Here is a 26791-nt window from a genome sequence, read left to right as displayed (position 1 = left end):
ACCCAGACTTCTCACTAAAATCGTGTAGTCAATATAGTACAAAACAGTTCTGTGGTTCTGGAGCTCTGGTCGGGTGACCTGCTCAAGTCTTGCCATGTACTCAGTCTTTGCGTGTATTTGCCTTTCAGGCTTTACTATCACCTCGAGCTTGGAGGGCCCCAGAACATGCCAATTTCTCCCACCCCACCTTGTGGTGAAGCACTGCCCATGTGGATGAGAAGCAACCGCTCGGTGTCTGATGTCATGATGAAGTGGGAGGAGTACCAGCGCCAGCTCATGCTGGGCTTGCTCTGCATCAACGTGGACATGCAAGCCTCCCTCTTCCCTCGGGAAGGGTTTCAGTTAAAGCTTCCATCTCTAGACTGTGCAAAAGAGTGCCTGCCACTCTTCTGAGCCTGCTGCTGTGAGGGGGTGAGGGTGGGTGGGAAGGGGAATGGGCACAGGGTGGGACCAGTCTCATCCCTCAGCAGCAGGCTGCCCAGTGCTCCTGGATATGCTGCAAAGGGGATTTCCCCGGGATGGAGACTGGTGGAATTGACTGTAGCCATTTGTTGCCCACTGGGCCAGGCAAGGGACCTTTGTGTTCACAGACACACACAGGCTGATTCCTTGCTCTGGCCTTGTGGTGAGGCCTGGCCATTGCCTGTGGCCAGGCTGAGGCTGACCCAGCTGGACTCTCCCAAATAGTGCACTTTGAATTGCCACTGGCTTTTTACCGCCAAATAACTGGGATGTAGATGACGCTCTCAAGTTCATACAGCTTTTACCTCCCTTGGTTTTTCAGAGCATGTGTCTTGATTCCTTTCCTTTAATCATCTGACAACCCTTAGCTCTTTGTGCTACTAAAAGATGAAGTAGCCTCTTGCCAAACCAGTTTTTCTCATGGCTTTTAAATCTCCTCTTAACTTTCTTCGTTGCTGAAACCATGTCCTTTCCTCTCTCCTTTAATTGCATCCACACTGGAAGCCAGAGCTGGTCCTGCAGCAGACTGCACTGGAACTGCAGAAGTGTAAAAAAGTTATGTATTTTCCCTGATGCATGTTGTCCTGGTCTCTCCCTTTTTGATTGGGGTCCTCATGGAACTGCTGTGACTTGAACTCTGAGTGTTAAATGATTGAGCTTATTTAAAGAATTAATTTTGACAGATCGTTTTTTTTCCAGGGAAACATGTTGAATTTGAGGCCGTATTCCTGACTCTGTGAATGGAATTGGTGTGGGGTAGTCCTGAAAAAAGCTCAGCCTGGCTATCTCAGGATCAGCTTAGCAGCTGAAGCAATATGAAGTGCTTGTAGAAAGATGAGAAATTGTGCAGGGCATGTTATTTTTGAGATGCTCGTGGTGGAGTGTCACAGCAAGTGCTGGGGAAGTGGCTGCCTATGACAGAGGTTAGCCGGGCTTTGCTCCTTAAGGGGCTGTACAACTGAGGCAAATTCCAAGTGGGTGATACAGAAGGATCTCCTGCCAAACTGGGGCTTCTAGCTCTCTTTTGCTCAGAAAGTTTGGTTGTTGAGGCTTTGGAGTGAGAAGGATTTAGGCTTGTAGCTACACCAGCAACACAGCTTGTCTGTCTCCTGTTGTGGCTCACAGGTCCTGCTCTGCAGCTGGCAGTAGCAGGAGCATGAGAAGGGAAGTTAAGGCTGTTGATGCACATGCAGCCGCTTGGAACTGGCTCCTCTTTGTCTTGCCTCTTAAAAGCCCAGAGCTAGTGGGTCTGTAGCAGAGCAGGACTCTGCGTTGTGAGGCACTGCTTTCTCAGTGGTGGTCTGGTCGTGGCTTGTGTGAGAAGTATGAACTCCCCGTTCTTCACAGGGTGAGGCATGGCTTCCTGTGGGGATTGCAAGGACTTAAGCTTAGGTCTTCACACTCTGACAAACCCAGCTCCTGGTATCTTTTTCTGCTGCTTGTCTAACTACGTGAGGCGTCTTCTACCTCTCCTAGCACACAGTGTGCAATGGCCAAAGCAGACATGTGCTGTCTTTGCTGGGGAGCAGGACAGGGTATCTGAGGCTGATTATGTAGCCTATACGTGGAATAGTGATTTTTAATAGACTCTGTTTTGCACCTTAGATTTAGAAAGGGAAAATAAGCCCAGAAGTTTTGCTGATAACTGGAGAAAGTAGTAAATCTGCATGAGCAGTGTGGGTAACGGGGTGGATGCTGTTTCCTATGAGCACAGTTGTGCACTGGGCACAGGTTTGGTGTTTGTGTGGAGACTCTTGACAAGCATCAGGACTTTCCTGCGGTGGCTGTGCCAAGCTGGGAGGCAGTGGAGTGGGCAGCTGTGGTGCTAACCCACTGCCCAGGAGATGCCAGTGCAAGAATGAACTTGTAAGTTAGATTATCACCCCACTGCCCTTGCTGGATGTAACCTACCTATGTAACACAAGGGCCTGTGTAGCTTACAAAGCAGGCCTGCACTTATGCAGTCAGTTTTAGTCTTAAGCTTTGCATAGTTAAGTCAGTTAGGGAACAAGGAAGTCACTACAGGAAGAGGAAAAAAATTGGAGGATTCTGAAATCAGAATAAAACACTGGATTACAAAACAAGTCAATCTTATGATTGTCTAAAGCCTGCAGAAAAACATACTAGATGCTAATGGAAGTGAACCAGAAACAAGATACTGCCACTTAGTGGGAGCAGGATGAATTTGATGAAAATTGGAACTGAGAAAAGGTATTCATTTTGTGGTTTGGCACTGTTTTGGACTACCTTCTTGTGGGGAATGGCACATGCACAGCTACTTACATTGCTAAATGCATATCTCTTGTTCCTAGTGCACACAGAGCAATTGGCAAGAATGTAGAGATATTTATTTTATCTAGAAGCAAAACATCTGAGAGGCGCAAAAACTGCATAAGGAAAATATTGCATTTAGAAGCTGCTGCCCTTTTCACTCTGCCTTTTTTTTTTTGAGTTAATATATGGGTGGAGAAAATGATGCAAGGTTTTTTTTTTTTATCCCTTCTTCCTGGACTGGTAAAACCACTGAATGATTATGTAAGCCACTAAACTATGAAACAAAATACTCTTGGCAACAGAGTGTGCTAAGAGGTTGCAGCTTGGCACCCTTATCCCTTGCCTTTTGCATCAGAACTGGCTGGTCTGGTGCCGACTGGGCTGATGCCACTGTCTTCCAGTGCTCTGATCCAGAAGGCTTGGGGATTCTGGAATGTTCATGCATTTCAAGAGACCTACAGCTGTGCCTGGTAAAAGGCCTGAGTTTTGTTCTGTGTTTCACCTCATCTGTAGTTTAACTTAATATATTAACTTCTCAAAGAGAAACTTTCGTACACTTCAAACTATAACCACAAATCAAAGCCTGGCTTTAAAAATAAAGGTCTAACTCTTCAAGGAGGAAATTCCTGTTTTTCCTATGCTAATTTGCAGGGTGTGAATGGATAGTGGGAAAGTACCACTCTGTACTAACCCTTTCTTTGCCTGCTTTTATTCCTCAAGTGTTACAGTGGCTATTGAGTGATAGCTTGTTGGCTTTATAGATTTGAGCTCTGATAAAGGAACTGTAGATCTGCCAAAACCACCTCAAACTACCCTCATTTTCCTTTTGAAAAGTTTCACCTATTTGCTTGAAATTCTTGCTGCTCATTGATCACAGATTGCAAAGGATGGAGGAATTAGGAAAGATCACCTTTCCCACTGATGTAGAAAAAGGGCTGTGTCAGCTGGTGAACAGCTTTTTGTTATGCAGTGCTGCCTTGTCTAGATGAGACCCCACTCTTTTTGAAATCTCTGGAAACCTTGTGATAGGCTCTGGATTGGATATAGAGGGGTTTATTGTGATAGTGCTCAGTGGAACTGTTTGGCCCCTTGTTCTGTGTGTACCTCATGGTGTGCAAAGTTATCTTCTGGGCAGCCACTGCTGATTAACCTACATTTGCCAAGCCCATAGGAACAAGGTCATCTGTGGCAGTCAGTCCCTTCTTCTCCAAAATGTGTGGCTGGGCAGCTCAGCAGGCAGTTGCCAGGGCCTGTCTGCTCTCCAGTGTATGGTGAGTGAGAGCTCAGGCTCCTGGACAAAAATTCATCTTGCAATCCATGTCCAATGGTCCTCATAGCATTCACTGGATTCCTGCAGGTGCCCCAACCCTTGCCATTTCTACTGTTTCACATAAAGGGTCTGTGCATTCAGGAATCCCCCTTTTTTTTTTTGTCCTTCCTGTATTATTATTGCTGCTTTTAACAAGGCTAATGGTGACCTTGGTGGTGTGCATCTAACCAGCCCCTAACCTGTACAACACTGTAGAGTTGTTTTGTGTGCAACACTCTGTGCCTATGGCATGCTCTGTAACCCACAATTAGTGTGTAGTGTAATTGGTTTGGTTTGCTGCCTGCCCCACTGCTAGTACTGTTGCAGGCTGGTTTTCAAGGGATGGGAGAAAATACTGACCACTATGTATAGGACCTAGGAATTGTTTTCTCATGGCTTCTTGGAAGGCTGTGTACCTGCAACACTCAGACCAGAGAATAAAAGAGAATCTGCTGGGGTATCCCTAGTACTTTTATATTCCCCAGTGGTTTTATTAATTTTTAAAAATTATCTAGTAATTCACTACTTCCTTGGAGAAAAGAGCTCTCACTTTCACCAGAGCAGTTGTGGGAGAAATAACCTGAAGCTCTGTGTGTGGTTTTCCCTCAGGTGGTGTCCATTTCTGCTAAACATATGCCAGATGTGGTGGGTGGCAGGGCTGCCAAAGTCAGAGGGCCTTGCCAACAGTTTTCTCAAGCTTGTTTCTCTCTTTTCCTTAAGTCAGTGAGAGAATGGACCACCTCACCTGGCTGCCAAGTCAGCCAGCTTGTTTGTGCCAAACACATGCTGTGCCTTTACAGTGGGCTCTGGCCTCCTGTCCCTTGGGTGTCTGCTTTTCTGAGTGCAGCAGGACTCCCTCTCCTCTCCCTCCTTCCCCTTGCCTACCAGTGGGACAGTGCTCCTTTTCTGGGCAGCTCCACTATGACAGCCTCTCCTGCACAGGGAGGAGGAAACTCTAGTTCCAAACAGAAGACTTGGAAATGTAACTTTGAAATAAATACCTCTCCCTTCTGGGGTTTTTCTCTTGTTCTTGAAAACAGCATCTAAAGCAGCTCTTTGAGCTTTGTGTGTCCTGGGACTCCACTGCTGCCACTGAGTTTGAGAAGACCCTTAAGCACACAACACATGTGGAGGTCCTGTGGAAATCACTGGTGTCAGAGCAGCAACTAGACCAGCAATAGCATACACATATTTACGTGGCAATGTCACTAAGTAGTGTTCACAGTCACTTTAAAAGTTCAGTATTAAATTGTTGATGCTTTTTTTTTTTTCTTCCCATTTCTATTTTCTAATGTTTTGCTGAAGAAAATGTTACTATTTATTTTGGCAGAAATATATCTTCTAATAAAAACTTTCTCAATATATTTACCTGGCTGTGGTAGGCTGCTTGTCTTGCTGTTTAAAGGTTTATTAAATATTTTTTGGATGTGCTGTGTGGTGTGGGTTTGTTTTGCTAGGCCCAAGCCCATTCAACTCTCTCTCAGGGTAAACATGTCTCAGTACACAATAAACGGGGCATTCATCCAGAGGTGGAAAAAGGGTGCATTTTGGTCCAGTTCTAATTTACTCAAGCTGAAATGCCCCAAGTGCTATTAGCCTCTGGTTTTCGGAGCTTTGTGGTAGAGCCCGGGTGCCAGGAGGAATTAAGCACCCTCTTGTGGGAATAGCAGGTGTTTGGCACCTATGAAAGGGTTAGTAAAAGGTTTTTCACAAATTTGAAACCGACCTCTTGAGGAAACGGACCCCTCGCACTAGAGACTTGGTTTCCCCGCTGGTGAAGCAGACGCTCCTGGCTGTTGTGTGTCTGCCTATTACGACAAACCCCGAGGTCTGCCCCGGTTACTCTCCAGCTGGAGCGCGTGGAAACCACCGGCCCCTGGGTTGTGGGAAAGCCGGGGCTTTCCGTGGCGCCAGCCCAGGGATGTGGGCATGGCCGCTCTGGAGCCGCGGCCGGGCTGCGCAGGTGGGACCGCCCGGAGCAGGGACAAGAGCCGCACACAGGCTGGGGATGGCGCTGCGCGTGTCTGGGGGACGCTGCAGGGCTCGGGCTCCGCTCTGTCCAGGCTTTTGACAGACGGAAACTTTAGGAAGAGATTTTATGTGCTGTCACGTGGTGGCGACAAGTGCTGTAATTAGCACTATAGCATGCAGCTGGTAAAGCAAACAGCTTTCTTAACCTCTAATGACTGCAAAATAACAAAACCCCCAACGCGGTGCTGTTAATCGGTGAAATGAATCCTCCTTCCCTAAAGCCGCCCGGGCGCTGCCTGCGGCTCCACTGGGGGAGTGGCTTTCCTGTCCCTCGGGGGTGCTGGGGCTCGGAGCGGGGGCAGTGCCGCTTATCCCGAGGGCCAGGAGGGCCCGGCCCGGCTCCCGCTGCCGTGTGCCCGGCGGCTTCGGCCCGGCCGCCCGCCCGCGGCTCCGCTCATTTCCGGCCGGGGCCGCCCCGGCGCCAGCGGCGGCTCCGCTCCCGCCGGGCCGGGCCAGGTAAGCGCCGTGAGGGGAGTTCGGGCCGGCAGCGCCGGCAGCCGCGGCAGCGGGGGACGAGGGCGCGGTGCTCCGGGGCCGGTCCCCTCTCCGGGGCAGCTGCCGGCTCTGCCCGGCCCGGACCCGCAGCCGAGGTGTCGGGGAGCGGCTGCCCCAGTGAAGGGCCCTGTCGCAGCTCCGCTGCGGCTGTGGGGAGCGGGCAGCGGAGGGCTGGGGGCCAGTGTGCTGCGGGGTCCTTTCCTGGCCACAGCCGCGCACCTGTCCCGTCCCCAGCTGCGGGAGATCCCTCGCCGGTGCCGGACGGGTACGGAGCATCCGCGTTCCTGTGCAGTGCTGCCTTCTCCGGCACACAGCGCTCCTGAGGCGCAGCTGCGGCCGTGCCACGGCATGGGGAGCGCTGCCCTGGTGGGGTCCTGGATGGGGAGCTGCTGCCTCTTTCGCCTTCTCTCCTCCTCTGTGGCCGTGAAGTCTGCAGGCTCCTTTGATGTGAGGTCACGGAACTTTGGTCTTTCTTGGTGGACCTGAGTGGAGACCTTGTTATTTTCTCTCTTACTTTCTTTCAATATCCTTTGTTCAGGGAATATTCTTCCTTGCCATGGTCCAGGTGCAGATGACACTGCACCACACAAAGATGCTGCAGGCAGCTATGGCAGCTGTGTTGGCGCTGCTTCTCCTTCTCTGAAAGGCAAAAAATACTAGAGCTTTCCCTCTCCTAAGACTGCGGTGTCTTTCTCTTTAATATCTTGTGTGCATGGGATGAACTTGTGTGTTGAACCGAAGTCCTTCCTGTAGGACTTCCTGAAAACAGCTGAGGGGAAAAGAGGCCAGCCCCAGACACAGGCAGATGGCCGTGCTCAGGAATATCCTGAGGAGGCAGGATAATCCAAACACAGCTTTCTTGTTTAGTTGTGACCTGTTGAGCTCTTGATTATTCTGATAGTTGTTCTGCATCAAAGGGCGCTCAGAAAACCTTTATTTCTCTCTTTGCCTTTTGCAGGCTCAGGGGAAATGTTCTAGAGCTACATTTATTTCTGAGGCTCATCTAAGTAGCTATATGTAGATGAATATATATATATATATATATACACACACACAACATCTCCTGAGGGCTATGGAAATTGCTTTTCTAGATCAAACAGATAATCAGCTCAGTCTGTCCTTTCACTGGCCAATTTAGGTGGTCCAGAGGAGGTTATGAAAAGCTGCAGTAAGCTGGGGTGGAAGAATCCTCTCTTTGCCAGGACACCCTGTTCCACAGAGACTGATGTGAGGCCTGATATATAGAATTTTAGAGTTTTTCATAAGATGGTGTAAAATGTCTCTGAAGCTACCTTGCTGGACCAAAAATATTCTCCGTCCCCAGAGCATCACTCTTCCCTTGGCTTCTTGTGGCAAGCTACAGTGGGTAGTATGGACTATCCAATTGGAAAGTCTGCTTGGTTTTTTTGTCATCATCAGATAGGAAAATTTCTCCCCCACACCCCAGTTTGATGCATCTGATGACTCAAGAGCCTCCTGTCTACTGGTCTGAAGATGGTGTTGCAAAGGAGGGCTCCACATGGGGCTGTCTTTAGCAGCACACAGACAGTGCTGGGGAACTGCTGTTCCTCGTGATTTTGCCAGGCAGCCTCAGAAAATAAACTAATGGGATGAGGACAATTGACAGCAACAGAAATCACATGGACTCAGCTCCATGCACAATGTTCTTCACGGTCAGAGAGCTTTAAGGATATCGATCCTTCTGTACAGCAAACCAGGTTTGGTTTCCATAATGCAGCTACTCACTGTCTAAATCTTTTTGATTTCATAAGGCTGCTCTGGGGACTGAATCCTCCCTCCTCTCCTCCTGCTTGCAGGAGCTCATCTTGGCTTTAAGGACAGTGACAAGAAACTTCAGCTGTAGGAAATGTGTCATCTTCCACTGAGTGGAGCAGCATCTCCCTCATTCCTGCCAGATGCCTTATCTTGCTCTCCACACAAAGTCTGAGGTGGAAATCCTTGGTTTACTCTGTACGTCTGACTCTCTTGTGATTCATATGTTGTCCTACCAGAACAGCAGAATTGCAACAATTAGTAAGAATTTCTGTCCTTTGTCACTGTGTATCCTTGGAGGTAGCTGGAGCCTGGCAGCTTGAAAGGGAGGTGCTGTGGATGTCGTGATTGACCCTCTTAATATTTTCCTTGCAATATTCTCTTTTCCTTATCCTGCAGCCCTTATCCTTTAATTTCTTGGCTGATGCTGAGAAGGATTTCCTTCTGCTTGGCCCTAATGCACATTTTGCTAAGCAAACCTGACCTCTGCAGCTGTGCAAGGAGCACTGGAGTGGATCTACAAAGTATTCCCATGTGCTTCTGTTGTGGCAGGGCGCACCATGTGCTCTCCTCTGGCCACACGTTCGAAAGGTTTGCCAACCCTAAGCTTTTAAATACCATCAGCCACACAAGAAAAAAAACCCAAACCATGAAATGACATAAATAAGGGGGTTTTTTAGAAAAATTTCTTTCTCCTGCTGATTTCTGATTGTCTTGGAGATTTCTGCATGTCTGTATAAGCTGCCAGGAACGCTTGAATCTCAGTATTTCACCTGACTGCAGGACCTAGGTGCCTCAAGAGAAATAACAAATGTTGTGAGCTTTGGGAGAAAACAACACCAAAAGTAGTGGTGTGTCGTTGGTGGGTTGTGGTACTGTGGACTTTCAAACAAAGTCTGGAGCCATGGTGGGCTTTCCTCTGCTTAGTTCAGGTTGGGATAACACAACTGGAAAGCTCTGCAAACTTTTTAACCAAGTATTTTTCTCTTAATCATGTGTCACAGAGCACTACAGCAGCAACAAATACTGTCTTGTGCTCTCAGGGACTGTGGCTTTAATCATAGGTTTGTTTTGGAGGAAATGAGGTATGGTGCAATGCTTTGGAAGGATACAGTGTTCTTATCTGCTTGGCATAACTGGAGGAAAATCTGTCAAGTAAAAAGAGTGAGAACAAGGAGGCTTGTAACACCCCTGCTTTCCCTCTAGTGAAGTGTGTGATTGCAGTTAATTTAGCAGAGATGTCATCTGAAGGAGGAGCTCTTGCCTCTGCTTCTGTACCTTCATTCTCTGCTGGTACAGGACTTCGTATCACTCTTCTGCACCAGTTCCTGGCCCCATCTATGTGGAAGGGGCTGCCTGGTTCAGAAGGATGTCTGAGGATTACACATACCTGAAAGCTCTGCAGGAAAAGCTTGTGTTGTTCTGGGGATGGCAGGAGAGCTCTGAAAATGAGCCTGGGAGCTGTGAATCTCCTGAGATTTGCTGTGGTGGTCCAGCATTCTATGGGCTTGGGGCTGGCTTGAATTTGTGTTGTTGGTAAGATCCTGGCAGATGCACCTGCTCACAGCAGGTGATGTATCACAGGCTGAGGCAACCTGTGTTTCTGGAGAGATGAGACTATGAATAAACGGAAAGCTCTGAAGACCTATTCTACAGATTTTTGAAAGAATTAGCCTTTAGCACATGTGCTGGATGAAAGTAAAGTAGGGCAGTGAAGGCTTGAAAAAAGCCTAATTATTTTAACTGTGCAATAAAGGTAACGTACCTACCAGTTTATTGCTTCCTACTTCAAGCTCTTCCAGTGAGTAACAGGCAGGATATCTGCAGACCTTTGGAGGACTAGAACTGCTTGCTGTGTGGTGTTAAAAATAAAATTGCAGAATGTCATTTAGGCTATGGAAAGCAAACTTTTTGGGAAAATTTCAGCTATGTTTGGATATGCTAGGTGAGTCCAGCCTCTGGAAAAGGAGACAGCAAGTTTGCAGGGTAGCTGTAAACCCTTGGCTGAGCACGGTGACAGCTGGGCAGAGGTGCAAGTGCAGGGAGGCAGATCTAACACATCCTACAGGAACTTGGTGGCCCTCACTGTTACAGTAGCTGAATTCCTCTCTATTTCTTTCAGCACAACATCTGTAAAAGTAAGGCTTTTATCTGCCTCAGTTTCCCCTCTTCTCCCTGCTGGAAAATGAAGAGGAGAAAACCAAGCTCATCTCCAGCTGAGAACTGAAGATGTAGGTGACTTATAAGTTGACAGCGTGACAGATGTTGAAGTCTTGTCTCCAGACAAGTGGTCTGGCTCCCTGTAAAATACTGCCTTGTCTATTGGCAAGGACTGGTGGGGCTGTATTGTGTCTAGGGAAGGTGAGCTGTGTGCCTGTGCCAGCACCTGAGATGAAGGTCAGACAAGAAGTGTAAGTACTGCTGAGCCTTATGTTCCCCACAGCCCTAGTTTGTGGACTAAATGCCCATTTTTTGTGGGGTGGGACAGGCAAGCCAGCAGAGCCATCCTGCTCTGGGGTGAATTGCTGCAGGCTGAAGCTCCTGGCCCCTGCCCAGCTCCCCTCCTCGGCAGGTGCTGAGCTACTGAGCTTTGCCCAAGAAGAAAGACAAGCGTCATCATTGCTTAGATAAGATAAAGCATGACCAAAACCTTGTTACCCTTGGCAGGTGTGGCTAGATGCTGACTGGAATTTGTGCAGCTCAGAGGAATAGCCAGGCTGTGGGGAGGGTGGCAAAGCCTCTTTAAAACGTGGAGACTTCATGCTGGAGCCCAACAGAGAAGGTGAGTGCAAGGGCCTGAGGGTGTCAGTGAAGGAACAGCCACCCAGTAACCCTGTGGGCAGAAGGACTTCTGCTCTGTATGCCTGTGTCCTGCTGCAGGTGTGGATGTTTCTCCGTGGCAGCTCCATCTGAGCAGGGCTGTGTGGGAGCCCTGGTGTCTAGCAGGGCTGAGAACCTCTTCAGCAGGAGTGTCTCTCTCTTCTCCTTTGGTTTTTGAAGTTCTGAAATACCTGTTGTCCTGAACTGTGCCCTTCTGTCTGAGGTCATGGGAACTAGGGAAAAATTTCAGATTTACTGGAGGGAGAAAGGACATGTGGGTGCCCTCACAAATGTACGTTTCTTCCGTTGCACACTTTGCTCCTGTGCTTGAGAGAGGCTTTCCTTCTTCCTTACCCTCTTTACCTCTTTAAGGAGTTTGCAAGATGTCTGCTCTACCTTTCCTTTCTCCCAGATATGTAGCCAGAGGTGCTCAAACCCCTTTGATTTAATGAATTTCCTATGGCACAAAGAGTCTTTCGCTTCCTATGCAAATCAGGTTGCTCAGTTGAAGCCGCTAAATGCAAATGGACCACTTGTGGCTGTTCCCTCTGGAAGAGTGGTGTGGGCTTTATGCAAACATGAAGATGAGGCCTCAGGAGCTGGGAGAGCAGAGCAATACATGGATTTGTGCTGGAAAAAGGTCAGCATGGCTGTAGTTCACCTGTTCTCAGACTTGTGAGTCGGGATACCACGCAGGATATATCGAGCTGTTGGCATCAAATAAATGAGTGTTCACAGGAATGGATTAACACCTGCTAGTTATGGGGGGGGGGCCTTGCTTGGTTATTGTCTCCCCTCTCTTCTTACCAAGTCCCTGCTGCATCCAAGTGCAGAATCTGCACTGACTGCGATTTGATGACTCAAGCCACTCTAACGCCTGGGTCCCTTTCCTCTGTTCAGGTTGGGCAAATAATGTTCAGTCTGCAATCATGCTTGAGAGCTCTTCCTATTGCCCTAGATATGGGGAGCTGTAGTGATGCTTAGATTGGCTTAATCCAATTCGATCTGAAAATCCACTGCTCTGAGCAATAAATGTTGCGTGAGGGGGGTAGTATTCAAGTGTCTTTACTAAATCAAAAACCTTTTAAGCATTGGTAGATGAAGCTTTTTTCAGTGTGGACCACTAAATACAGAGGATGTGCAGTATGGTTGAATTAGCATTACTATGGGAACCATAACTTTTTGTATTTCCTGACCTTTATCCACGTAACACTAAGGATTCATTAATGTGCCTCCAAAGTGTGGGGTTTTAGGGTTTTTTTGTGTGTTTTGTAAGCCTTTTTGTTGTGGTCAGTACTAAAAGAACCTTTATAAAGAACCCCAGGAGGAGATTAGAAACAGGACAGGGTGCAAGGTGCAGGGAAGCAGTTTCTTCCCTTTTTGTGCTGTTCTAGCAGCATCCCAGCCAAGATCATGGGTCTATGTCAAGCAAGACTTCTGCAGCAATGATGAACAAAACGGTGAGTAAACTCTCCTGCTCGAAGGCAGATGCCTCACTTGGTATGGGTTTGTTTGCTTTTATTGGGTTTTTTGCCACAGCTGCACTGTTAGAGCCTGCCCCAGGGGATTTGGGGTCCTGCAGCTGAGGCAAAGCTGAGCCTATGAGGAATGGAGAAGTGGTCATTCTGGTCTGAATGGAGCAGAGCTGCCCTCTGCTAACACAGAGCCCTCCCAGGTGGCTCAGTGGAGCTCTCTGGCCCTGTTAAAACTCTAGTAAAGGCAATTGTGATTGTAGTAGGCTTTATGTCCATTTTTTAGTCTGGGTTTTGAAATAACCATCTTAAAATAATACGGAAGGACCCATCTTTGCCTTCTGCAGGTCCCATTTGCTTGTTGCTGGGAGAATGGGGTTGTTTGGAACTCCTCTCTGCAGGTTGATGAGGTCTCTGCTGTTCAGATACTGGAGTCTTCTCAGTGGGAATTGGTGGAGGAGGGCGTTTTCCTCTCTGTGGAGGGTGGGCTTTCCTGCTCATGACTTGTATGGCAAAGCTTGTTTTCTGGGCAAAAGAGGCATTTGGGGTAGGGGTGAGAAAAGGACACATAACCACACCAGGTGCTGAAGAGCCAGGCTGCCAGGGTCTCAACACTCTTTTTTTCCTTTCCTTTATCACCTTTCCTGAGAAGACCTCAGGCTTAACTAGTGGGAGCTGACACAGCTGAGAGCATCTTCATGCTGCCTGGAGACTCTGGAGCTGCCATTGAACAACAAATCCCCATCAGCATTTCCAGCTGTTAGCAGGCAGGGATGGCTTTGCTTCCTTTTGGGGATGCTGTGGAACAGAGTGGTGCTCTGGTCAGTGGCAGGAGAGAGGATGGCATCTCTGGCTGCTTTAGTGAGACAGTCCTGGGATGAGCACCCACCCCTGTTTGTGTGTGTTTTATGGTGCTTTGGAAACATGTTCCTTGCCCTGTCATCTTATGCTTTGCTTTACTCTTTTCCTGAGTTCTCTGTGCTTCTCTGTGTGAAGCAGGTTGCCAGCCTTGTAAAAAGTGGAGTTAAACTTGAGGCAGGACTTCCCTGATCGAAGTTGGTTGGGGAGAAGACAGCAAGCTAAGTACAAGCACAGCTAGAGTTTCTCAGGGAAGGTAAGTTCAGTGTGAGATGAGGGATCATCTGCTTTCCTACCCCTTCTTCCCCTCTTGCCTAAGGCAGCTCAGAAACCAGCCCTTCTCCTTTGCAGCTGTGTGCAAGGCAGGATTACAAAGAATTTACCTTGGAAGCTCAAGGGCAGGTTTTTCTTGTGCTGCTTTCTGAACTGAGGGCTACTAAGCTGTGTTGGAAAGGGGCTGAGATGCGTAGGGAGCAGTGCAAACCACACCTCCTGGCTTGGACCGGCTCCGATCCTGTATTTACAGTGGCGGTGTTCCTTCCCCGCTAGCTTTTTGCTGTGGAATATACTGCTGCTTCCAGGGAAGGGGAGCAACACTGTCCTGCTGCTCGAGGTACCTGGGGACACCTGCAGAGAGACAAAATGGGGTGGAAGGGAGGGAAGAAAGCCTCTGTCATTTGAGCAAAGAATTATTTTAGCAGGAAGTCTGGATGAGTTTGCGAGTTGCCGTGTCTCAGCAGAGTTTCTCCCTAGGAATTTTCTGTTCCGACTTCCTGCTTTTGCTCTAAAGCAGCAGAGTGGAGCTCACTGAGTGCAGTGGCATTTGTATATCACTGCAAAAACCAGTTGTTATTCCCGTGACAGAGGAAGGAAAATTTATTAGTTGTTTTTCAAGAGCTGGGGGTGCTTAATTAATTAATGCTTCGGGTTGGATCACTCGAGGTCTTAGCAAATGTTGAACTGAAGAAACTTGCTCTCAGTTCTGATGTGGTTCTGCAAGATGCTTAACTGATTCTGGTGACTTACTGATTTGGGAAACTGCTGGTTTGGAGTAATAACTGAATATTAGAATGTAGGAGATTGTGATTTTTTTTTTTTTCTAAGAAATAGATGTCTTGAGCTGGTCAGTTTAAAAACTAAGGTTTTTCTGCTGCGTGCTTTCTGAAGGCAACTAGAAATTTTTCTTTAAAAGCATTGGCAGGAAATTTCCCACTATCTCTCATAAGCATAGCTACTCCCCTATTTCCCTCCACCCCTTTTTGTAATCCCACATCATTGTTCCTGCTGTGGGCTTCTGACTCAGTGACAGCTTTTGTCAAAGAGAGGAATATCCCCTCAACCCCGCTCCAGTAATTCTGCTTTTCTCAGAACAGTTGTACATGTTGAACAAAAATGGCATCTGCTCCCAACTTTGCTTCAAATGCTGTTCCTTGCTCTGATTGCTCCTTGCACTCAGCTGTGCTTGGTGTGCCAGGAAAAGGTGCCCTTCAGGTGCCAGTGTTATCCTGCTTTGTGGAGGAGCAGTTCAAGGCTTGTGGCTGCTCAAAACTTTCTCTAGTTTTCTGTCTTGTAGAGGTCTGAGGCTTTTAGTATTTTGTTGTGATTGTCCCCTCTTAATGAGGAGAGGATATTTCTGATATCTTGTACTAGATCCTGGAATTCTTGTACATTCAGACTGATCCTTTCTTCTTTTGGGATGAGGAGTGGTGGTATTTGGATTCAAGACTTTACCTGTGTTCCCCTCAGTGGTCTGACAGCCAAGAGGAACTCAGGGCATGGACTTCACCCTTTTCTAGTGCATAGGTTACACTGGTATTTCAGGAAAGGTGTTTTGCACAGCCAACACCTCCTTAGCTCACAGGAAGGAGTGAATTTTTACCTTTATACCCACTCTTGGCAAGTAGATGAAGGGGTAAGAGGTAACCAAGTGTCACACACCTGTGACCAGGGCAATTTTCCTCTCTGGGAGGTGGAGAATGGGTTAACCATCTTCTTGGAAATTGGTTTCACCCACCTGCCTCGGCTCTGTTTGTTGTTTTAACAACATTTGCAGAAAGGTCAAACTGTCCATGCATCCCTCCTGGGCAAAATCAATACAGCATCAGCCAGAGAGATGCTTGTACAGGGAGCTGTGGTGCCTAGGAATCCTTTCCATACTCATTCCTGCTTATAAATATTTGCAAACCTTTTCTGGTTTTTAAGTGCATCTGGCAGGTTCAGAATAGTGAGGTAAAGCTTTTCCCACTAATCCCATTGCTAACATGTAACCTAGAAAATATGGGGATGAGATAGTGGCGTCCAGTCCTCAAAATATTGGAGGAGAATTTCTTGGGATGAGGGAAAGATGCTTGAACTTCTTGCATTCCCCCCTGCAGTTGTATCCAGCCCTCGGGGTAAGGAGGTTTCAGGTGCTGCAGAGAACTTGCTGGCTCAGTTGGAGGAGAAATCACTGTTTACCACATGTATTCAGTAAACAATGTGAATGTTTTACCAGAAAGAAGTTTCTCCCTTGAAAGGGGAGAGGAGAAAAGGATTGGGCAGTCTGATGTTTTGGTTTGATATTTTATCTGTGCTTGTGTATGCTGAGGGAGCAATCTGAGGACAACATAAGGTTATGAATTCCTGTTTGTGTGAGGCTGATTTCAAGACAAATGATCTTGATCAACAAAGGTGAGGCTCTGGTGCACTTCTCTGAGCTTACACCTGTGGTACTCCAGGTGAGATGGCATGGGATCTGTAGCCTTTGCACAAAGAGGGCACTGAAGTGGCTGAGGAAAACTTGCAGCTGGCCAGGAGTGGCTTGAGCTCAAGTCAGTGGGTTGCTGTTGGGAAATTTAATGAAGAAGTGGCAGAACAAGATTGGGAATCACTGGCAGGAAGTCATGAACACTTTTCTTGCTCAGCATCCTGAGGCTGGGTGGCAGAAAGTTCATCCTCCATGAAGCAATGCCAGTTGTTTCTCTCTCTTACAATAAAGGTGACAACTACTCAAAAGAAGCCTAGAGAGGGTGACTGACTTAAACAGTGACTCTGCTGGGTGAGTGTGCATAGGTAATGGCAGCCCAGGAGGGATCCTGGGTGTGAGACAAGGTGTGAGGCTGTCATGGAGAGATTCAACTTCTTGTTGGAAAGGAAAATCTTTGTTGTGGTATGACATAGGCAGCTAGAATCTGAGGACTCAGAGGAAGAACTGAGTCAATGTCAGTACCCATGATGGCCATGACAGCTGTGGGGAGAAGCCTGGCCTTTGGCTGTTGGAGTACCAAGTCCCGTTCAGAGGACTGTTGCTGGAGAAAATGCAGCACGTGCTGTGGTCCTTTGGGTCGACCAGCAGCCTCTATTCATGCTGAGGAACAGCCAGGCTGAACCAACCCCATGTCTCCTACAGCAGCTAATGGCAGATACCCTCATCTTCCCAGCATAAAAATGGGATGATACTTTCCTAGGACCCTCTTTTTGCTATTTGTGAATCAGCAAATTTTCACCAAAAAGGCTGTTTTGTGTAATAGTCATTCACAGACAAACTCAGAGCAGAATCAAACAGCCACTTTTTCAGCTCATGAATGCCTGTGACGTCCTCAGTGTCTCATGTTAGTAAGTCCCACACTTCAGGGTTTTGTAGAGAAGTGCTTCCTTCTGTTTGATGTGCCAATGCCATCACCAGCTTAATCTGAGGCTCCTGCATTCTTTTCTTAAAGAAGGCAGTGACTGAGGACAATTCTTCACCATCTCTGCCGTTCAGGAATTGGTTACACAGGCAACTCCACAACCCCCAAATTTTAGCATTTGAAGCTTTGTGTATCCTCTAGAATCTTTTATCCATTTATTAAACAAAAGGCTGTTTCTGCATAATTTCGCCTTTAAAGTACTTCAAGAACACTGAAGTGTGTCTGGCCCTCTGCCAGCACAGGACTGAGGTATGCCTGCTTTCAGCCTGAATCTTTGTCTGCAGGACACCAAGTGTGGTTGCTTTCCTGAGGGCTGGGGAAGAGCCTCTTGTACCCCGTGCCTCTGTTGCTTACAGGGTGAGAAAGGAGTCTCCTCAGCAGCGTTTCTCCTGATGTGTCCCTGCTGAGCCGCAGCAGCTGAGGTCCTTTTTTCCTTGATGACACCTTAGCTCTTCAGTAACAGGTGGCATTAGCCCAGCAGAAGGGTGCTGACTTCTGCTTTTCTCTGGTACAACCTGCTGTGCATGCCAGTGCTCCCTTCTCTAAAGGGGCAGGTAAGGCAGGAGGGAATTGCCACTCATGTTCCATTAAACAAGCTCAGGACCTGTCCTGGATTTATGTCCTTTCCTGAAGAGCTTTAAATGCCAGCTTAGGTTTGGATCTTGTCTTCCTTATGGGGCATTCCTACCTACCTCAACAACCCCTGGAAAAGAGGAGTAGAAAAGAGCGGGTATCTCTTTAGCCTGGGCTCCCAGTGTTCAGTTTTTGCTTTGAATCAAAAATGATCCAGTGTATCTGATGTCAAGCACAATGTCCTCTTCTATCCTCTTTTTCCCGCATCTGAGCTGGCAAATAAAGTTTCTTTGCCTCCTGCCTACCTGCCTGGTCCATAGGTATCACCTGCAGGGCACATATTCTGTGGTCAACATACTTGGTGTTAGGCATGATCTAATTTCTGATTGCTTCCAAGCAGCATCTACCTCCAACTTCACAGCACTGTTAGTGGTGTTCAGCTAATGCTGCAGTATATAAGGTGAATCCTTATGTGATGTAATGCTCTATTCTGTCTCTTTAAAGAAAAGTTTCAGAAAACCTGTAAGCCTTTATAAAGTAAAGGAATTCATGAACATTACTTGTTTTCAATCTAGCTGTTATTTGTCATGTCTTATTGCAGGCATGCTCTTTATTTTCTGAAAAATCAGCTGTGTGCTAGACACTGACAGATCCAAGACCATTAGCTGTTTATGGAAAAAATGTGGTTTGGATTTTGTTTTTAATTGCTGAGAATTAACTCTTGGCCCAAATATTATTAGAGGAAAAACTGATGCTTTCTCTCTCCATTCCTGAAGCAAAACAACCCAACAAAGCCAAAACCCCAATTAGTAGGAGAGGTTCCAGTGCAAACACTCTCCCTCACTGTTTGCAGTGCCAAGGCTGTGCCAGTGTGAGAGAGCTGCAAAATTCCACTGGCTGGCGATGCCAAAGCTGGGGAGCAGCATAAGGGGGTGATGGAGGATTTGTGGCAATTTCTGGGGTGAACGATCTTGTTTTGGGATGTTGTAGATACCTATCTGTGTTGCAGACTTCATATGTTGATAGCTTTTGGCACAGTCGGGGGTTTCTGTTGTGCTGTTGAATCGGGAAGCATGAGTGAGTGCAGATTTAAGAAGTTTATTTGTTCGCCTCTTGAAATGGAAAAAGAGAGCCATTACCACTCTCAGGTTGCTTGGTGATAGAGCATAGAGTCTGAATCAAGCAACTTTCCCCTTGGCAAGTTTTTTTAGCAAAGATCAAGAAGTTGATAATGGTAAATTCCTCTTTGATGATCTTTGGTGAGGGAAATGGTGAATTGCAGCAGAGCCTCTTTTTAAGTAGCTCTTCAGAATGATGAAGGCTCTTGAACCTGTCAGTGTTTCTGGGATATACCTCTTATCCTATTGGCATATCCCATGATGAAGTCATCCAAGATATTGCAGCACGGGTTAGCTCGGGGCTATCAGGCTGGGCTAATCCCCTGCTGAATAAACAACACAAAGGTTCCTGGATTTGTTCCTGTTTCCTTAAAGGGATACAGTCAAGTGCAGGCAATTAAAAGAGAGAGAGTAAAGTGTAGCTCTAGATATGAACACCTGATTTCAGGCTTTCTGCCCAGGGTGTGTATGGGTTTCTTAGGTTTTTTTAAAGAAAAAACTTTCACAAAACAATGATGTTTTTCTCATTTTTCAGTGTATTTCTTTTCCTGCCATTCCCTTTGGGAAGGGAGAACCCAACAACCACCCAAACAAATTCCAAACAACGGAAACAAATTTCCTAGAGAAGGGAAAGAGCAAAATTAATTTTGAACAAAGTACACCAGAGAAATAAGTACTTTCTTTTTGCTCTTCTCCCACCCTTTTCAGGCTGAGCCTTGGCAGAGCCTTTTAAAATAATTTTTGTCGAGTGAGTACCCAGTTCCTTTGAGAAGCTTTTGGAAATTCAGTATCTGTGGAAGCCAGTTTGCTACAGGGGTCAGTGTCTTTCCCTGGCAAGATCTCTGCTCTGCCTTCACCTGGTCAGTTTGGCATGGCTGTGATTTTTGTCAGTGCACATGTGCTTTTTGCCCGCAACTAGGATAATAATTGTAAATACCCATATGTGATCACTGAGTCTCACAGTACTATAAAATCTGGCATGTGTAGATGTGACTGTGACCTACAATGAGCACTTTTTATAGCAATTGCTAGCCTTCAAAACCTTGGGAGCAAAAGGTAGGTAGAGCAAACAGAGCAGGTAGCATATGCTTGATATAAAATGGTATAAGGACCTGTGAAGATTTTATTGCCCTTTTCTTGTGGAATTTATCTGTTGCTCACCTGCTCTTGAGTGATGCTTCCATTCCATGACCAAGCAACAAATGCTTTGTACCTACTGCATCTTGGCCTGCTTTTGTTGTGCATTTGTAATTTGCTGAGGCAACAGCCTTCTGCTGCAGTGATCCCTTACACAGCCCTTCATCTCCTCTTTGTGTCATGTCTTCTCATGTATGGGATCAAACCTGTCTCGTCCAGCATATGCACCAGGAGTGTGATTAATGTGACCTAAACACCTGGTGAATTCCTTCCTTTGAAGTTGCAAGACTTATTTTCCTGCATCAGGAGTAGAAAGGAAAGGGTGCGTGTTCTTCTGATTTGTTTAAATAAATGGCTTAAATATTTAGCTTTAGTATGGGGGTGGTTTTGTTGTTTCTAATAATATTGTCTTAGGCAGAGATACAGGAGGATGTTTTTTGGGAAACCTCCCAGCAAGTATCTGAACACTTTAGTTTGTGGTACACCTTGGACACCTACTCTGTGCCTGTAATGATTCTTCTTTAATATTCCCTTCTGCCACTCTGTCACCAAAAATTCAGTGGTACAGGAAAGCAAAAACCTGCTTTCCCTTATAGGTTCCCTCTACAGGACCCAAACACTGGCCTTGTTCTGTAATCCTGGGTAAGCCATTTAGCCAGTTGTGTTTAGTTTTTCCCTCCTTCATTAACTGTTGGTTCATTGTCTTGCACTGGGGAGGACTGCTAGGAATGCAGCATATTCAGTGTGTGCACAATGCCCTGCAGTGACTAGGGTCATCTAAGGACCAGCTGTGGATATTTGGCTGCACTCCTCACTTTCCTTTCCTCCTTGTCATTGGGCTGTGGAAAAAACAAAAAAGAAATAGCACCCCAAAGTTGTCATGTGCACATGGTGGTCAGGGTCACCTAGATAAGGGCTTGGCTGTTGATAGCAATTTATCCATGACTTTCCTGTACCTCTTTAACACTGCTTACAGCTACAAGAAGCAGCTTTCTGAGACAATAAATTGAAAATGATGACCCTGTGGTGCTACCTTGAAAGAAGGACCTCCCTTTTTCAGAAAAAGCTACTTGGGTCTGTTCTTCTGTTTGTTGAAATTTGCGGTTTCTGTGTTCAAGTTTTTCATTCTTCAGCTTTGAGGCTTTGAAATTGTTTTGATGCTTGAGTTTCACATGTAATTATCAGTCTCCAGATACTGAGTCCTAAAGTGCCAGCTGTCACAAGCATTAGGAACCAAACTGGAAGAGCTGACGGTCTGTAGGCATAGGCAGGTGACATGAGTTACCCAAGGCCATATAGCCAGCTGAGTCAGGATTAAAATTCAAGTAGTATGATTTCCCCAAAGAATGCCAAGCCCATGGGATCCAGCTGACTTTCTGCCACAGCTTTGCACAGGACAAATCTCAGTTAATGCTTCAGGTAGTTAAAATAGTCATGTAAGACTGGTCTGAGTTTCCTCAGTGTAGAATACAAGAGCTGGTGCTAGCTGTCTTTATGGCAGGTGATCTCCTGTGTCTGAGAATATCTGTGTTTGCTTTCCAGGCTCTGGGAAAGTTGTCTTGCAGGAGCAGGTGAATTTTTGCTTGCTAAGCCCCAGCACATACTATGGCAGGAGTTAACTTGTGTAATCCATAGCTCTGTATCAGGTTTTTCAGGTGTTGGACACTGCCCAAACCTGGACTGTGCAGTATCAGAGCTGACCTTGAGCAAAGGCAGACAAACCCGTGGGGTGGGGGAAGACAGGGCTGAAGAAGAACATTGCACACCAGGGCGATTGGAGCATGTTGTATTGGAGCCCCCTAGATTCCTGGCATTTCCATCTTCCTATTAGATCTCCCAGGCCCTGAGAAGGGAGTTTTTGGTCTCCAACACAGTTCGCAGAGGTGAAGGTGGTTGAGAACTCGTTTGAACTGAAGCTGGGACTTCATCTCTTGTGGAGCTGATGATGGTCAAACTGTCTACCCCAAAAATAGTCCCATGAAGCTTTGTCAGCACTCCCTGGCCGCGGCAGGCACCCTGTTTCTATCAGCATGTTCATGAGAACAGTGAATGTTTTCATACAGTTTCAAAGGGAGGCTGGACAAGTGTCTTGGAAGATAAGGAAGGAACCATGTGGCTCAGGAATTGCCCCAGGCTGACAGTGGCTAGTAGTTGGCAGATGTCTTTAGGGAAGTTTTCTCTTTGCTTTCCCTGCTGTAACTCTTCCTTCACCAGCCATTCACAGCCACTGTTGAGGGCAGGATGTCGGGCTAGACAAACTCTGCTGTGACCCATTGCACACCTTTTTATGATGGAAATCAACAGCTCAAGATGCAGAGATTGTCCTGACTCCAGGTTAGGTGTGGAAATTAATTCTTACTGATGCTGACTGAAAAACTACCTTTTCCTGCCAGAAAGGACCTGGAAAAACTAATCCTGACAAGAAGTTTTGGTAAAAACCACTGGCTTTGTCACTGGAGGTGGCTTGACTTCATCTCTCTGGCAGAGCCTGGCAGGTTTGCCTGACCAAAAGCATTAGCTGCCTGTACATATCTTCTCTGCCTTTGCCCCTTGTGTTAGGCAAGCATGGTTTTTCCCAAGCTGATCTTTCTGCACTTAAGCCAGCTCTGCTTGCCTCACTTTTAGATACCAGCCCACATTTCTGGTACTCCATTGACCTCAGCCTCTTTCAAAGTGGTCCTTCTGTGATGTTGTGCATTGTGCTGATGAAGCTGCTGCCCCAGTACTTTGCAGTGATGATCTGGGAAGGTATGACAGCACTTGTTAGACTGAGATCTGCTTTGTGCCCCACCTGTACCACTCAGTGCCCTTAGAAACAGGGATAGAGAGGAAGAACTTCTCAGTCACAGGCTTCTGGGAGAGAAGTCCATCAGAGCTGCAATGTATTTTGCTTGCTGGGGCTCTCTCTTATTTGCTGCTTTGTTCTCTACAAGTGCTGTCTCACCATTGAAAAAGCCACATCTGGCTTGAAGCCACTTGAAGGAGCTTGGACAAGAGACTTCCTGCTCTGAACATTGAATTAATGGGCTTGGTCTTTTACACGAGTGAAATCTTTTCAGACTTTTGTCCATGTCAGGCTCCCAGCTCTTCTAATTAAGAGGCTTTTAACTCAGCCAGTGTTTGGGAGCTACAGTGCAGCTGGGCTTTTGATAAAAAGAGGAAATGCTAGAGGTAGGGATGTAACGAGTTGGATTTCAGCTTCAAAAAAATGTCTCAGAGAGAGAACACAACATCCTCCTTGCACCACCTTTTATTTGCTGCAGGAAAGATGGGGAGACGTCAACTGCATGGGCTGCTCTAGAACTGATGGAGATGAAAATTAAAAAGTAAGGTCATCTTTACTTCTGGGGACCTTGGTGTCTCTTAGGCAGCTAGAGGGATGTTTTAGAAAACATTGCTTACTCGTGCCTTTTCTTATTCTGGCTATTTTCTACAATCCTGTCATGGCTCTTGCTTTGAAATCCCTTTTGCTTTCCACCCCTGCTGCTGTCTGGTACAGGGTGTTGCTTGTGCTGAGGCTGTATCTTTGCAAAAGGAATGGGTCTGGAAAAAACCTTCAGGAAGGTGGCCTGTAGGAGCCAATAATTATCATTCACTAGTGTGGCTGTTATTCCTCACCATAATCACCTGTAAAATCTAGTCAGCATAAGAAATTTGGGTCCTTTTTTGTTTTTCTTTCAAGGCCAGCTTTGCCATTTTTACTTGAACATGAAAAGCAAGCTGGTGTTGCTTCTGACTTCTTTACTGCTTACACAGACTTGCCATCAGAAGCAAGCTGACTGTCCAGCTAATGTATAGAATCTAACTTTAGTCTCCAAATTTTGCTGTGTTGGCTCCATAACACAAAAAATGCTTGGTTGGAGGGTTTGTTTGAGAAAGAGCAAGAGAGAAAAATGTGGTCTGCTGTCTTATTTTTTATGCTTTCTTCCTTTCTTTCCACTGCTGTATTCCCCAAAGCTTGGGTCCAGCTCTGTGTCCGTTGCTTGCCAGGGATGTTTACTTGACTAGAAACATATAATAGTACCCATTAATAGGTAGTCTTCTGCAGAGTTTAGTGTCACTTGAGCAGATATGTATTTGAAACAGAGGCGCCCTGGAAATACACTGATTTGAAAGGGGGAATGAAGCGTTCTGCTTGTTCTGTGAAGCAGAACCACCCGCTGGCTCGCAGAGCTGCAGTAATAAACGGAGTCAAATAGCGTGGGGCATAATTGCCTTCTCCTTTTGTGTCAGCTTCATATCGTTCTCACATGTGACATTCTTCCTGGCCATCATGCTCTTTATCCTCCCATTGTACGAAGAGTGCAAACAGAATTAGTTTGTTTGTTATCGTGGCATCTCTACGTGGCTTTTAATGTCTTGGAGGTTAAAAAACCCCAAGCAACCCAACCCTCAAGCCCTCTTTGTCCAGCACTGTTTAAATCTGCTCTTAGCCTGCTTGCACAGCTCACTTCTGCCCTGCAATGCAGAAAACAGGTCTGCATAAGGAGAAATCTAAAGCAATCAGTGCAACAAGGCTTCAAAAATGTGGTGGTGTTGCTGAAGAGGAGCTGTCTGGAGAAGCTGTCTGATTCCATGAGATCAGTAAGTCAGGAGGTGACTTGGTGTAGGGATGTACGCATTTTTACAATCACAGTACTGTGCTTAAATGGGTGCTCCCATTCCTTTTTGCTTTAGGTACTTGTAAGCGATGGGAAATATTTTCTTTGGCCTCTGAAATGTCTCCATAGTTTTGTGGTTTCCTTCCTATAAAGGTGAACGTTTCAGATTAAAATTCTGTTTGGCAACTCATAAGTTCTCAAAACAGAGGCTTGAAGGCAAGGGGTCAGGAGTGCCCAGCTTATTAAATTTTTCCCAGTGTAGGAATTGTCTGACCTTTCTTTGTTACTGTAACAGCATTAAATAAAGATGGAGCTACTATTTGGAAAGTGTTAACAAGAAAATGTCAGAGGTGGAAGGCCAGACAGTGGACCTGGCTGGGAGGGGGCTGGGAGAGACATTATTCTTCTACCACTTGCACAGATTATCCTGCTATCTGCTCTCGTCCTGCTCTGGGCTTTTGGAGTTTTGATGCAGGTTTGGTGCTCAGAGGTGTGGTGCAGAAAAGCAACAAGAGGAGGAAAACTATGTGTTATTGCCAGAGGAACCAAGACCAGAGAGGAGCAGCTCGCAGTGTTTGGGCCCTGTCTCAGCTGATACGGGACTATCACTGTGCTCTCACGCAGATTTACCTGTGTGCTTTAATATTCCCTTCCCACCCTCTTGTTTCTGCTGAAACCTTCCCTTGGCACCTGGCTTTCACCAGCAAAGAACTCGGACTGCCCTGTAGGTCTGAGGCAGGGGAGGAGAGATGGTAACAGAGCCTCCTTGCTTGGTGGAGGGTTACAGGTGTGTGGAAGGCTTAGGTACACTCATGTTGCGTACAGGGTGTTCCTACATGTGGTGTATACCTCAGTGTGGTGTCTGACACAAACTCCTTTCCCCCCTCCACTCACTTCATAGAACCATGGAATATTTTGTGTCAGAGGGGACTTTTAAAGGTTATCTAGTCCAGATATGGATGCTGAATGTTGTTCTTTCAACCACTGAGGCATTTAACTATATCATGTGTGGGTTGGAAGTGGAGGGTCATGTTTGACTGTGTTTTCTCTGTTTCCTGCGCCACAGCTCTTCTGTTTGGCCCTGCCCTGGGGGAAAAGACTTTGAGAAGATGGAGAACCAGAGTGGAGTGCTCTTGGGATACGTCCGCTGGGAAGGAAAAGAGGAAGGGGGTCAGGAGGATGAGGTGGCTCCTCATCTTTCTCCTCCTGGCCAAATGAGCAAACTGGAAGATGTGCAGGTGGAGATGCTTGAGAAGGCAAGGGAGCTCTTCCAGCTGTGTGACAAGGATGAGAAGGGTTTTATCACCAAGGTGGACATGCAGGTGAGGGAAAAAATTCTTCCTCTGTCCTGGGAGGATCTGTAAAGTCGTGGGTGGCAGAACAGGGGACAATGTGGCATGCCTTCACTCTTGGCATGTGTGGGTGTGCATGTGGTCTCTGTCTTATTCAGATTTCTAAGACCAAACTCTGGCACAGCCAGCTGTTAGGAGCTAAAAGTCCCAGGAGGACCTTGCACCTCCAGGGAATTCCTGAGACAAGTGGGACTGCAATTCCAAATTTTTAAGGAATGCATAAAATAAAAAATGTCATGACAATTCTTACAAACATCAAGCATGCAGTAGATAGGAAAGCTGGAGGGGAAAAAAAATCTTTGGTTTAATTAAAAAAATAAAACCTCAAACAACAACTCCCCCCCAAAAAACCGCACGATGAACAATCTATCAACCTCTCACAAAAAAAGTTGAGACAAAAAAATTATACAATCATAGCTAAAGCCCGATCCAAAAACTCACCTTAGACCTGAACTATAATTTTGCTCTACAATAATGTGTTTTGGTGCATTCTGTTTTAAAAAAGTACTTGTTAGCAAAAGCCCTGTAGTTCTTTGTGAGTTTTGTTTTGAAGGATCATCAGGAAGGTTACATGTGGATTGTTTTTCTCCTGCCCCATCTCTCCCCACATCTGTAAATAACACCTGACAGGTTCATGCTGCTTTAAATATTGACTCACTTTCTTTGGGTTGTGTGATGCCTAATTTTTGCTTTAAATATTGACTCACTTTCTTTGGGTTGTGTGATGCCTAATTTTTATAGTTACATTAATAATTTTTTATTGCACATTTAATGGACAGTTACGAGGTTTTAGCTTACACCCCTTTGTTATTTGTTTCTTTGGGTGTCCCTCCACACTGGGTGCTCTG

General features: G+C 46.4%; 2 protein-coding genes across 8 annotated transcripts in view; both read left to right on the top strand.

Annotated features, from left to right (window-relative positions):
* The window catches only part of PNPLA2 (patatin like phospholipase domain containing 2), a 31815-nt gene extending 26344 nt beyond the window's left edge, over positions 1 to 5471 (top strand). The window contains exon 9 of the mRNA XM_042038362.1: positions 129 to 5471. Within this exon, the coding sequence (XP_041894296.1) occupies positions 129 to 393 (265 nt within the window). The 3' untranslated portion in view covers positions 394 to 5471. The remainder of the gene's footprint in view (positions 1 to 128) is intronic.
* A 964-nt stretch (positions 5472 to 6435) lies between these two features.
* CRACR2B (calcium release activated channel regulator 2B) overlaps positions 6436 to 26791 on the top strand; it is a 62206-nt gene continuing 41850 nt past the window's right edge. Inside the window, exons 1-3 of one of the 7 annotated variants that reach the window (XM_042038358.1) lie at positions 6500 to 6532; positions 11012 to 11126; positions 25658 to 25913. In XM_042038358.1, coding sequence (XP_041894292.1) covers positions 25701 to 25913 — 213 coding nt within the window. In that variant the 5' untranslated portion in view covers positions 6500 to 6532; positions 11012 to 11126; positions 25658 to 25700. Of the gene's footprint in view, positions 6533 to 10466; positions 10576 to 11011; positions 11127 to 14003; positions 14108 to 23219; positions 23317 to 25657; positions 25914 to 26791 lie in introns of those variants that run through there. The other 6 variants (XM_042038357.1, XM_042038359.1, XM_042038361.1 and 3 more) reach the window with 6 other exon arrangements.

The sequence above is a fragment of the Corvus kubaryi genome, unplaced genomic scaffold (genome assembly GCF_017639235.1).
Source record: "Corvus kubaryi isolate FWS band 111438036 unplaced genomic scaffold, C.kubaryi_AGA036_p1.0 37392, whole genome shotgun sequence".
NCBI classification, from domain to species: Eukaryota; Metazoa; Chordata; class Aves; order Passeriformes; family Corvidae; genus Corvus; species Corvus kubaryi.
This window is presented reverse-complemented; position numbering and strand designations above follow the sequence as displayed.